Source organism: Malus domestica, chromosome 17 (assembly GCF_042453785.1).
Source record: "Malus domestica chromosome 17, GDT2T_hap1".
Taxonomy (NCBI): domain Eukaryota; kingdom Viridiplantae; phylum Streptophyta; class Magnoliopsida; order Rosales; family Rosaceae; genus Malus; species Malus domestica.
The window spans coordinates 6,322,428-6,334,290 of NC_091677.1; the positions used below are offsets into that span (position 1 = coordinate 6,322,428).

The 11,863-nt window shown below is 34.2% G+C and overlaps 1 protein-coding gene across 6 annotated transcripts; it reads right to left on the reverse strand.

Annotated features, from left to right (window-relative positions):
* Positions 1 to 3,204: 3,204 nt before the first annotated feature.
* LOC103404720 (uncharacterized) lies at positions 3,205 to 9,916 on the reverse strand. Of its 6 annotated transcripts, none has more exons than XM_029097362.2 (9): positions 9,439 to 9,666; positions 9,018 to 9,355; positions 8,851 to 8,907; positions 7,219 to 7,755; positions 6,877 to 7,026; positions 5,558 to 5,662; positions 5,349 to 5,396; positions 4,779 to 5,212; positions 3,205 to 3,996 (listed from the first exon to the last, which is right to left on the reverse strand). In XM_029097362.2, exons 2-9 carry the CDS (start codon positions 9,346 to 9,348, stop codon positions 3,373 to 3,375), a joined length of 2,286 nt encoding a protein of 761 aa, XP_028953195.1. In that variant the 5' UTR covers positions 9,349 to 9,355; positions 9,439 to 9,666; the 3' UTR covers positions 3,205 to 3,372. The 6 variants fall into 6 exon arrangements, with proteins under 6 accessions (XP_028953195.1, XP_070673053.1, XP_028953199.2 ...); XM_070816952.1 differs by having other exon boundaries at positions 6,940 to 7,026; positions 7,219 to 7,812; XM_029097366.2 differs by having other exon boundaries at positions 7,219 to 7,812.
* Between the last annotated feature and the right edge of the window lie 1,947 nt (positions 9,917 to 11,863).

Consider the following 11,863-nt stretch of genomic DNA (forward strand, 5'->3'; position numbering starts at 1 on the left):
CATCCGATTCACCATAACCAATCCAACTCAATTCCTATAGTTAATTATTAATGAGTAATCATCCAAATTGACGGACTAGTTTCTCTAACTCATATAGTATCCATGGCATCTAGATTACTATGTATACTCATATGTGCTAATAGTCTATGGCATCTAGATTACTAAACACACACAAGTTCATTAACGATTTGAGAACTACTTAAGAGCCTGCATGAAACCTAGTGTATGGCATCTACATCAAGGAATTCATGGTACCATTTGCAAGACGCTAAAACCGAATTAACAACATGCCATCTGTGTTAACTCGCATCAAATACACTCAACTCAAATAAAAGTGGTGGCCAATCACCAAGATTAAAATCAAGCTCATAAGCACAGCAAAATGATACTTAACTTGAATAAAAATTCATAAATAGTTAAACTGAGAAATTAAGAATTCATAATTAGGCTACATCGTAGCCCTAGCGAAAAGAAATTAGTTCCGGAACATAATTAGAAAAATGATTGAATTCATAAAATTAAAAGAAAAATAAGTTTAGAAAAGCCTGAAAATCCCTTTGCTTGCCGCTGTCTTCTTCTCATTTTCTTCTCTTGTTATCTGCTTCCCTTTTTAAAATTGATCAGTTCTCTTTTTCTTCTTTTTGCTCTTCTGTTTTCATTTCCCTTTTTCGTAACCGACAACGGCTTAAAAGCCCATTTATTGAAAACATTAGAAGAAAAGAAACGGAAGAAACCTTTTAACTCCTTGCTAGACACTTCGTGTGTTTAGACAACTTGATCAAAGCTTGAAAGACTAGAACGCCTAAATCACACTCAAGTTGGTCTACTTGCTGCAACGAGGCCTCCACATTGTCCTTTTCTACCCTGCTAGATTCCAGCTGGAAATTTCATCTCCAAAGTGATATATCAACCAAATTTGAAAGTACCCAAATCTCCATTGCAATTGATGAGAATTAAAGATAAAAAATGCCCAATTCATGGTTCCACCGCAAATCAACAAACTGGAGAGTGGAATAGAAATATGGATTTTCATTCTTCTTCAATTTTGATAAGCTGCAGTGCGCCGGCTTGCTCCTGGAAATTGGGAGAGAAAAACAACCCTTTTCTTCTGTCGGTGCAAATATGAGGATAAAAGCATTTGTTTTGCTGAAGCGGTCACGTGATTGTCATCCTTTTAGTGTGCAATAAGGAACCTGCTTAAAAATTGATTAATAGGAAATGAGTCTTCAGGGGGACCCAACTGGGATAAGTCAAAGTAGACTAATAAATGGTAAATACAAATAGTCGTCTAAACACCATTTTACCAAACATAATTAAACATCACCAGACTAAAATGAAAATCATAGAAACATAGCATAATTTTCCATATCATTAATCTAATCTTAAAAACACCAAAACATGTCATTTCTTTCATTTAAATCCGAAATTGTAGTTTTCAGAGTACAATAAATGATAAAATATGCGCTCATCACTTTCCATGCACGTCCTCCCTCTAAGTCAACTGAGGATTCAAATCCAGCGGATCCAGCTCGAGATATAGATAGCACAATTCCAACTCTTAAAAAGGTATAATTTGTTAATTTTTTAGTGATGTGTTTTTAATGGAATTGAAGATTTGGGTAGTGAGTTTTTACAATGGTGTTAATTTTTTTAACAATTTGTAATGCTATTTGTAAAATTTAGTCAGGTTTTTTTTAACAACTATAATATCGTTTGATTTCAATTTGTAATTACTTCTTTTGATACATTTAAGCTTAGTTATGTTAGTAAATCTTTATATCTTATGTCCAAATACATGTACAATATAGTATTTGATACATATGCAGTAGTGTATATGTAAAGTTTTTATATTGTTGCTGACCATTTTCAATGTAAGCATTTTGTATGTAGAGTGTGAAAAATGCCTTCTTCACAAAGGCAAAATAGAGAACAGATTCTACTTCATATGAAAATAAGAGGTTAGTTTGATTGTCATTGCTTTTTTTTTATATGGTTAAATTCTAAGTTACTTGGCTTACGTGTAATTTAATCGCTTGCTTGCCCAAGTTGAAGTCATTCGTTTTATTAATGCTAGTGACCAAAATCAACCTGAGTTAATGTTATAACAATATCATAATTTTCATTAGTCTTTGATTGCCTTAACCCTTTTCTTTTCCGTCTTTACCAAAATTTCATGAAATTTTTGCACAAATTTTTTTTATAGAAATTAAGTTTATTCACTATTTTACTGTCTCTTGGTAGATTTTTTTTTATTTGTTGTTCAAAATTAGTATTGCAAATTTTAAGTGGTCGAACATACCCTTTTCAGATTAGCATCTAATATCTTCTTTAACACAATTTTTTATATTATATTATCAAAAGATCGTTGTTTTGTAATTTCAGAACAATGTGTTGATGGAACACAAAAAGGAGGAGTCCTTCAACATGGAACATGAAGATGTAATTAAAGTTTCTACATAAGCTACTATATACTTAATTAACAATGACAATGATGAATCTCTTCGCATTGCAAAGCTCATCCTCTCCATTAGCAATCCTAGACAGTTCGAGGTAACATCCTCAATCCATTTAATCAATTTTATTTGTTTGAGCTATTAATTATCGCACAAACCCAATTAAATTTTAATACAAAAATTTGAATTTTGTCTTAATTTTAATAGTTGGAGTTAGTAATATATATCATTGATTTAACATTGTACAGCTATTCTTCCATGCTGGTTCCGCAAATCCATGTACTCCGACACCTATATGTTAGTTATTGTAAATATCTTTGTAAATATATTTCCACTTGAATATAAATAGTGTTGTATATTGTAGGTATTTAGAACTCTCTGCATGTTTTAGTTTTAAAACCCACAGCAACGCGCGGGCACCATTGCTAGTGAGATTCTAAAAGTACAATTTACTTGCATTTAGTACTATAGTCTAGTGGTATTTCTATTCACTTGTAAGTGAGAGATCTTAAGTTCGATTCCAGTCAAATGCGAATTTGAACCATATTATTGCTAGCCCGTTGTGAGGTTAAACCAACCCCCTCCTCTTAGTGTAGATAATATCGTTTGTGAAAAAAATAAAATAAAATAAGGTTTAGATTACATGCCAACAACATTGCACAGGAAATTAAAGAAAAGTATAACGTTTATTCTCAATGAAAATAACAATGATATGAATGCTAACATAAATACAGGGTTAAAATACTAAACATTCTTGAAGTTGGAGTTTATTACCGAATCCGGAACACATACATTATACATGCCTTAGGCCCAAAAACATAAAGAGTGCAGAAATCCTTTATCATTATTCTTTAAACAAATCCTAAAAACTTCCTCAAAAGTGACAGAAGCAAATATCAACGCAAAATGAGTAAACAGTTTAAGACGAACTGAAAGACCAATGTTTGCTTTTTTGTTTGATCAAAAATATTCCAGCTCCGTAAGTAGAAATGAAGATCTCAACAAGAAGGGAAAATTGCATCCATACAAAGGAGACAACCGGAACACTAGCAAGTAAAATCATTGGATACACCATCCACTTTTTTGCTTCCAGCATAAGAAAAAGGGTTGAAGAAAACGCGATCATCATGGCAACGATAGAGGAGAAGAGGGTGAAAAGGCCTATCATCATTTTTGTTGGTAGTGATTTAAGAAAATCATTTTCAGCATAACGCGAGTTAAGAATTCCTAAAAATGTCAGGACTGAAGTTGTGGAAGAAAAAAGTGAAAAGACATCCGCAACTATAAAGACCATAAATATCCTTTTATTTAGGAAGACTGGAAAGCCTGCTTTGCTCCCACCAGGAACTGAGAATACTGCAATAAACATGATTGTAACAATAAGAGCAGCTACAACCGTACAAGAAGTTGCAGTTGCTTTCATTGATCTTTCACCTTCTTTTGCCAATTCCTTGTGGTTCTTAGTAAATAGATCGCGGGCGGTCATACCATCTGGATGGTTAACAACTTCAAGAAACTTGGAAGGTACAATTTTCTCCACCTCCTGCATTTCAGTGAATAGAAGAAACTTAAATTTTCTTTAATTTATTTTCTTCGAAGGCACTCAAATCTAACCCCAAGTAATTAATACTTTCGTACTCTTACAAATCCCTGATGTATGCCCTTTGACCTTGAATGTATATGCTCAAATCTAATCCCAAATAACCTAACATTCTGAGTTTGTAACAGTAATCAAAATTTCATTTTTGTGATTTCATTTTTAATTTGGTTGTTTCCTATTTGAGGTGCAAATTGCTGTCACAAATAATCAAGTTTTATTTGGTATAGTTTCCAAATAATCAAAAGTAATATACCGATTGACCACGTGGCTAGAACTTTATACAGTAAAACCTATTAATTTATAGACCTTGTGGATTGCTTTGGTGATAAACTCTTTATTTTTTTTTACTTAAATCTAAACCCTCATTCATTTAGTCTAGCTTAAAATAGTAATATTGTTTATAAAAATTTTGTTCCAATTTCGGCCAATTGTAGTCTAAACTTCGACCCCTATTTCTTTCTTTCTTCAAAAAAGATAAAATGAATCTAGCCAAAAATAGACTCTTGCAGAAAAGAATCAAAATAATATGATGTGCTCCTTTCGGCCAATTGTAAATAGAAATTATCTCCGTAGTCATAATTAGATCTCAAACTCGCTATCGATGAGAAAAAAAAAAAAAAAATATATATATATATATATATAGAGAGAGAGAGAGAGAGAGAGAGAGAGAGAGAGAGAGAGAGAGAGAGAGAGAGAGAGAGAGAGAGAGAGGAAGAAATTCTAACCTTAAACCATTGTAATTCTCTTTGCATTTGCAGTGCTGCACATTGGATATGTTTAAGCTGTGCAGGTGGGGATAACCTCGCTGCTGAATGTAGTAAAGTATTGTTGAACTTATCTACTCTGGATTCAGTACGAACATTCATGATTTGGATAAATTCATGAAAAAAGTTATAGACTTTTTCTTGACGGCATTCAATGGAAAACTGAAACATGCCCTTTGCATTTTCGTCATATATCCCTAAAGCTAGGATATTTGCTGTAAACAGCTGACGAAGAAACTCATCATTCCCATATTCAACAGCTTTGAAGAGTGCTGTTTGTACGGAACTTCCTTGCATTTGTTTAAGGCTTACACCTTCTGTCATTTTGCACATGCCTTGTAAAACTTCAAGGGATTGGACATGGATCTGTTTCATTTTGTACATGTGATCGATTCCTAGGTTGACATAGAAAAATAACTAATCATTAAGTTTCAAAAGTGTGACCAAAAGAAGTTCTAAGCGATGACTGGATAAATGTTAAGAGTAAAATTTGAATGAAAAGATTAACAAAGTGTTGACAAGAAGCATTACCGAAAAGTTTCCGGAGATTTGAGACAAGCCCTCGCGGTAAAGCCATAACTACATTGCAAATACAAAATGTTTTGCATTAGCTATTCAAAGAATTTGTTAATTAGGTATGATCTATAACAAAGTAAAAGATGCGCCTGAGGTCATAACTCTCGTTTTACTATATATGTGGAAAAAAATGCGTAGTGCCATTTTATATGGATATTGTATACCTGAGCGAATTATGAGATCCTTTTGATCATTAACCGGGTCATTGGCTTGTTTTTGAACATCTATACGAACATCACGGATCTCAGAAGCATGTCGTATTTGTATACCTATAAAAAAAATAAACACATGCCTCTAGTCAATATATAGAACATTTTTTTAGTCGAGGGTCTGGACACATTGAACATTTTCTTTAATATTTATGTCTGTGAAAAGAGAAGTTAAGGTGCATACCCAAAATAAATGATTAATGGACACTGATAACGACAGAAGTACACATTAAATTTTTTAACACTTATTTTTAGACACTAAAAAATAAACTCAAGAGGGAAAATAACTTACACTATAATATTTGAGCAAGACCTAAACTAGTGAAGAAAAGCATAGTGTGGATACAAATTAATCACGTCCAATCATAGTGTGTCAAGGGGAATATAAGCTCAATTTGACGGAATTACCTCCAATATCGTGAGAAACCACAATCTCCACTCTAAGTGGGTTAAGCAGACCAACTCTCAAAGGACCGGCAAATGCCCACAACTATCAGGCCCTAACCCCCGATTCTTGCCAAGCTAGCTAGCAAACATTTTGTTTTTCTTCGAGGGACATGGTTGTCGACCCCTTGCACCTCAACCCTATATAAAGTTGAGGTTCAATCATAAAATTAACTGACAATATAGGGAGTAATCCAACCCCTTATAAGTCCTTGCAAGGTTTCTCTTTTCACCAATGTGAGACTCTTTACCTTCACATCATCACACAGCCCCTTACGTGTGATTAACTTTTGAACCAAATACGTGGACAACACAAATTGGGTGATGTTGAGCACGTGTGACCATTGAGCTTCATAACCTACAAGTGTCTAAGCAGGCAAGGGAAGGGAGACTCGTTGACTAGCATAAGCTACGGCCTAGTAGATGATTTATGGACCTCTTCCACTATAAATAGTCAAGTCATACAAGGAAACTGGTTTATCACAAACTCTATTTAGAATTCTCTACTGAATTTTAGTTTTTCTCAAATACTCTTTGACTTAGACATCGGAGACAGAAATTTCCATCCAGACATAGAATGCATTTTATTGTTTTAATTTTTTCATATTAAGTATAATATATATATATATATATATATATATATATATATATATATATATATTTAGGTTTTAAGATAAATCAAATTGCGGGAATCGTGTGCATGTCTCCTTGCATGTATAACATATAGGAAATATCTTATCGAAAAACCGAACGACGCCCACCCAACTAGAGGGAAAGAGAAATTAATAAAGTATAAAATTCATCATAGAATAAAAAATGTAGTTACTAACGATTATAGATCCATTGTTGCCAGAATCTGAGACGTGTTCCACTTAAAAAGAGAGAGGGCATACAAGCCAATTCCTCTAAAAGTGTTTTCCCAGTAGAGTTTGTGGCAAAGGCCAAGTTTGGACAACGCTGAATTAGATCCAATGCAATATCTACAATAGGGAAAGAAAAAAAAGAAGAATTATATACATGGAAAAAAAGAAAGTAATCAATATTTGTTAGGGAACATGCTATTTAAACACATTCTCAAATACATGTGAGTTCTATAAATAATGAAACGGTCCACCTTAGTTATAGTGTGTCAGAAAATCTGTGCGAATATTGTATCTAAAGCATTTATGTACCCAGTTCTTTGGAGCTAAAACAGTGGGAAATAAGATCAGCACCAGTCCGACAGTTATCTTGGGTCGACGTCAAAGCTTCCAATGGAGTAACTGAATAGAGATAGCGAGCCAATCCCCAGTGGCCGCCATGACAAGCCATGATCAGTGGGATCATATTCTGGAGATTGCATGGTATGCAAAGTAATCTCTTGTTTTTTTCGATTATGCATCTAGCCACTTCGAGTCCTATTAGCGTAGCTAAAGCTATAGCTGTGACACCATTAGCGTCTTCTATTTCCAAGTCTTCCTTTGTCATCCACCCCACTACTTCTTTCGCCATATATTCGTTTCCCATTGAAACTGCCATGTGAAGAGCTGTCAAGCCTGATAATGAACCTCTTTCTCTGATTGCGTCGGGATGCATAGTAAGATACTTCTTTGCAGAACTCCAGTCACCTTTTGCAACAGCATCAATCAAGGGTTGATGGTGGGGGAAATCGTTGAAGTCGCCATTAGTTTTAGGGTTCTTTAGATATAAGTCCATGCAACACTTATTTCCTTGACAAAAACCCATTTCATTGTAAACATCCAAATAAAACCCAAATTTGAAGTAGACTGCCAGGTAAACAAATAAATACCTATTATTTTCAAACTATTTACAATTGTGCCACAACACTCTAATTATGTTAATGAATTTAATTATCCACCATAATTGTGAGAAATAAGTGCCTTATTATTATAAAATTATCTACTTTATACTTCTCTTACCATCATATATTTCATTTCTTTTATTTGTTTGACAATCATTGTAGGTAAATTATTTTGCATGTATGTATTAGACACATTTTGTTAAAATTATATATATGCATACAAATAATTTATCTATATTTTTATGTAAAATAATATGTAATTAATTAATTTGAATCAATTGGCTACAAACATTTATTTATTTTGTAGGTAAATTATTTTTCATGTGATATTACATATGTACTAGCCACATTTTGTTATTTATATAGAGTGTGCAATCAATCGACATTCTTTTATTTTGTAGGTAAATTATTTTGCGTGTAGGTAAATTGTTATATATATATATATTTTTTTTTTTTTTTTTTTTGCAAAATATTGGTATTTAATTAATTTTGAATAAAAATATTTATTTATTTTGTAGGTAAATTATTTTGCATATATGATTACATAATTTACTAGGAACTTATATTGTTATATATGTTGTGCAAAATAATTTACCTATGTTACATTTAAAATATTGATAATTTTGAATACATTAACTTTTTTATATTTGTAGGATATACTAATTTACATGTTAGCATCATATGAAAACAACCATATAAGGAACATTGGTATCATGTAAATATTTGAACATTTAATTGAATGAAATAATGTACAATAAATGGAGTCATGATGGGTTTTAATTAAAGAAAATTGAGTTTCAAGGGGTGTAGTCATATTTTCAATTAGTTTTATAATACTCTGTCAAGTAATATTATTTATTGTTTGTAAACTAAACGTCAAGAATTTGGGGACAAATCATACATAATGTTGAAATAAAAGAGATCTGATCAAATACAATTAAACAAAACAATAGAGATTCATACATGCTGCAGTAGATATCACATAATATTACTACGTACGTACCCTCATTCCGCGTCAGACCGGTATTCAGCTCTTCATGTGCCATCAAAGGCACATCCTCTGCATCGATCACTCACGGTGACTTTATTAGAAGAAGAAAACTAAATCTTAATAGCTATACTATTGGAATTTACTTGGAAAGGAGACATGTAGTACGTGCGTACACATACCTGTGTTTTCCAAGGCTTGATCGGTCGGCTTCAACTTTTCAGCCAAAGTATCCCAGGCGACTTTGGCCGAGCTAATGCCCCGGATAATAAAATGAGTATCATCTCCGCAACAAGTATGGATTGCATGTAAAACCTTGGCGTTATTCTTCCTCCAAACCAAAAATTCCGCTTCACCATCTTCTTGTCTAGGAGGTTCAGAGGTCTCTTCCACAACCTCCCAAAGATCTTCAGCCAACAAGTAGGTTTTAAAGTGGAAACTCCAATCTTCATAATTATCATGACTAAGAACCTTAAGATTAGCAATTACACTAGAAACAACTGTAGCTGCCATGTTTAATCTGCAAATGTAATCAATTATTTAAAGTGATGTTAGGTCGATTAATTAAGAAAATAATGAAACAAAACAATTCAGCTAACTCACCCTGGTCGATCGAGTAGTGGCAATCTGCAAAAATAAGTAAGCTGCAGCTATTATCCAATGAGCTTAAGTAAATTCCCACTCTGTGCACATAGAGTGACTACACTTCTGATGTATATATAGATGTATAGCAAATGAGCGATGAAAAAGGATAAGAGTCCAGGTGGACGTCCATGCCCGTCTTTGTCAACTGCAGAGACGGTGCAGCTGTTTCATTCTATCGCTAGTTTCAGCCATACACTTCTTGTCTTCAATAATTAACGGGGATAATACTTGTCTTCAATAATTATGTGGCCCAATAAAATTATTCCACCTGTTTGAAACTCAATCAAACACTTCTTATTCTCCTAACCAAACACTCTGTCTTCCTCCTCAACCCTTCTTCCTCCAGCAACCCCTCACTCCGTTTCTTCTCCGGCGAACTATTTTAAAAAATTCCAACCCCAGCCCATTCTACACAAATCCGGAAAATTCTAGCACCAAAGTCGGTGCATCATGCAGGCATATCAATATACTAGATAATTCTAGCATTATCCTATTAAGTCGGTGGGTGTGTATGTATAATAATATGCTAGAAAATTCTAGCATCATTATTTAAGTCGGCAAGGTTATTATGCGTAGCAGTATGTCGGTGCAGTGTGTGCATGAACATGCACTAGAAAGTGCTAGTGAAGTCGGCAAACATGCCTGTGTGTGTGTGTATTGCTATGTAACCAACCAACCAAGTGAGAGTGAGAACTAAGAGTAGTCTTGTGAGGAGTGTGAGTGGTGTAGAATTTATCTCTAGAAAGTGAGTGAGTGTCATTGTTTCTAAAGTGTCTTTGAGAGTTTTGAGTGATGTAATATTTTGTGTGTGTAATACAAGTAATTTGTTTACTTGTGTTGTCTCTCCAACACTTGTGTTAGAGTTGTGTACTTTAATTTTTTCCTCAACAATTGGTATCAGAGCAGTACGATCAGGGACCGTCTCTATTGAAGCTTTTGAGAATCTTGAGAAGTTTAGTACTTCACAAGATAATTGGTTAATCTTGTTCGGCTTATCGAAGCTCTGCCGATACGATGGGAGACCTTCAAGTTGTTGGAGGAATCAAGAAGTTGAACAACAAAAATTACAACACATGGGCGACGTGTATGGAGTCTTACCTACAAGGCCAAGATCTTTGGGATGTCGTCGGCGGTAATGAAGTTATGCAGCCGGAAGAAGACACCTGCTGGATTTTGCGAAAGTGGAAGATCAAGGCAGGTAAGGCAATGTTCGCCTTAAAAACAACGGTTGAAGATGACATATCGGAGCACATACGGAAGGCCAAGACACCAAAAGAAGCGTGGGACACCTTCGCCACACTCTTTTCAAAGAGGAACGACACAAGGCTGCAGCTCGTCGGTGGCCCAAGGGGATATGACGATTGCCCAGTATTTCCACAAGGTAAAGTCTATTTGCCGTGAAATTTCTGAATTAGATCCTAGTGCTGCCATTGCAGAATCCAGGATAAAAAGAATAATTATCCATGGATTGAGACCCAAATATCGGCTAACAAGTAGGTTTTTACCTGACAACTCCAATTGTCATAATTTTTTACTTGTAGGAACAATTTTAGCTATCATGTTCAATCTGCCATTTATTCAACGAGATTTCATATCCACCGAGCATATGTGAATAAAATAAATAAATAAATAAAAAGCAAGAAAAACAAAATGAAACAAAGTCAGTCTGTCTAACATCACTTGAGGAGGGCTAGTGTCGTATTGGAAATCAAGCACTCTTGTGACCTTCCTCACCTATAGGTTTGAGGCTTCCCGTCCCTTTTTCCCCTAGAACCCCCCACCTAACTATTGAAAAACAACGACACTACATATTGAATTGGGGCAATAAGAGATGAGCTTTCTAATTAGTAAATTGGTAATTCTCCTGCACGTTTGCACATAGATTAGTCAGATGACTTCCTTTAATTGCAACTGAAGGAAGCACTTATCACATTAAAGTCATTAATATCTCCTTGATAAATAATCGAGAACCCGATACGCAATCAAATTCAAGTATTTTGGATTCTGGGAAGCTGCTAGAGTTGATGTGTAAACACTTTTTGTAGATTGCTTGATTGTCAATTTTAATTCAGTCTTATCGAAAATCATCCCATTTTCTTTCAAATTCTCATAATTAACTACAAATCAACATATAAACGCTAACATGGCCTCCAAGTTCAATTGCTTAATCTGGGCGTGAATCTGTTATTTTGTGCAGTGGAAAAAATCAAACTTGAATCGAGCTTCGCCACAGTGAAATCGAGCTTCAAAAACTATTGGGTGCTCTAGATACGAGTCTAATATGGCTGGATCGACTGGTTTTGAATTTTCCATTTAAAATTTCCTACCCTAATCATCTATTAAGCCTTAAAAATAGAAATTTGAATTCTACAAATCAAATTGA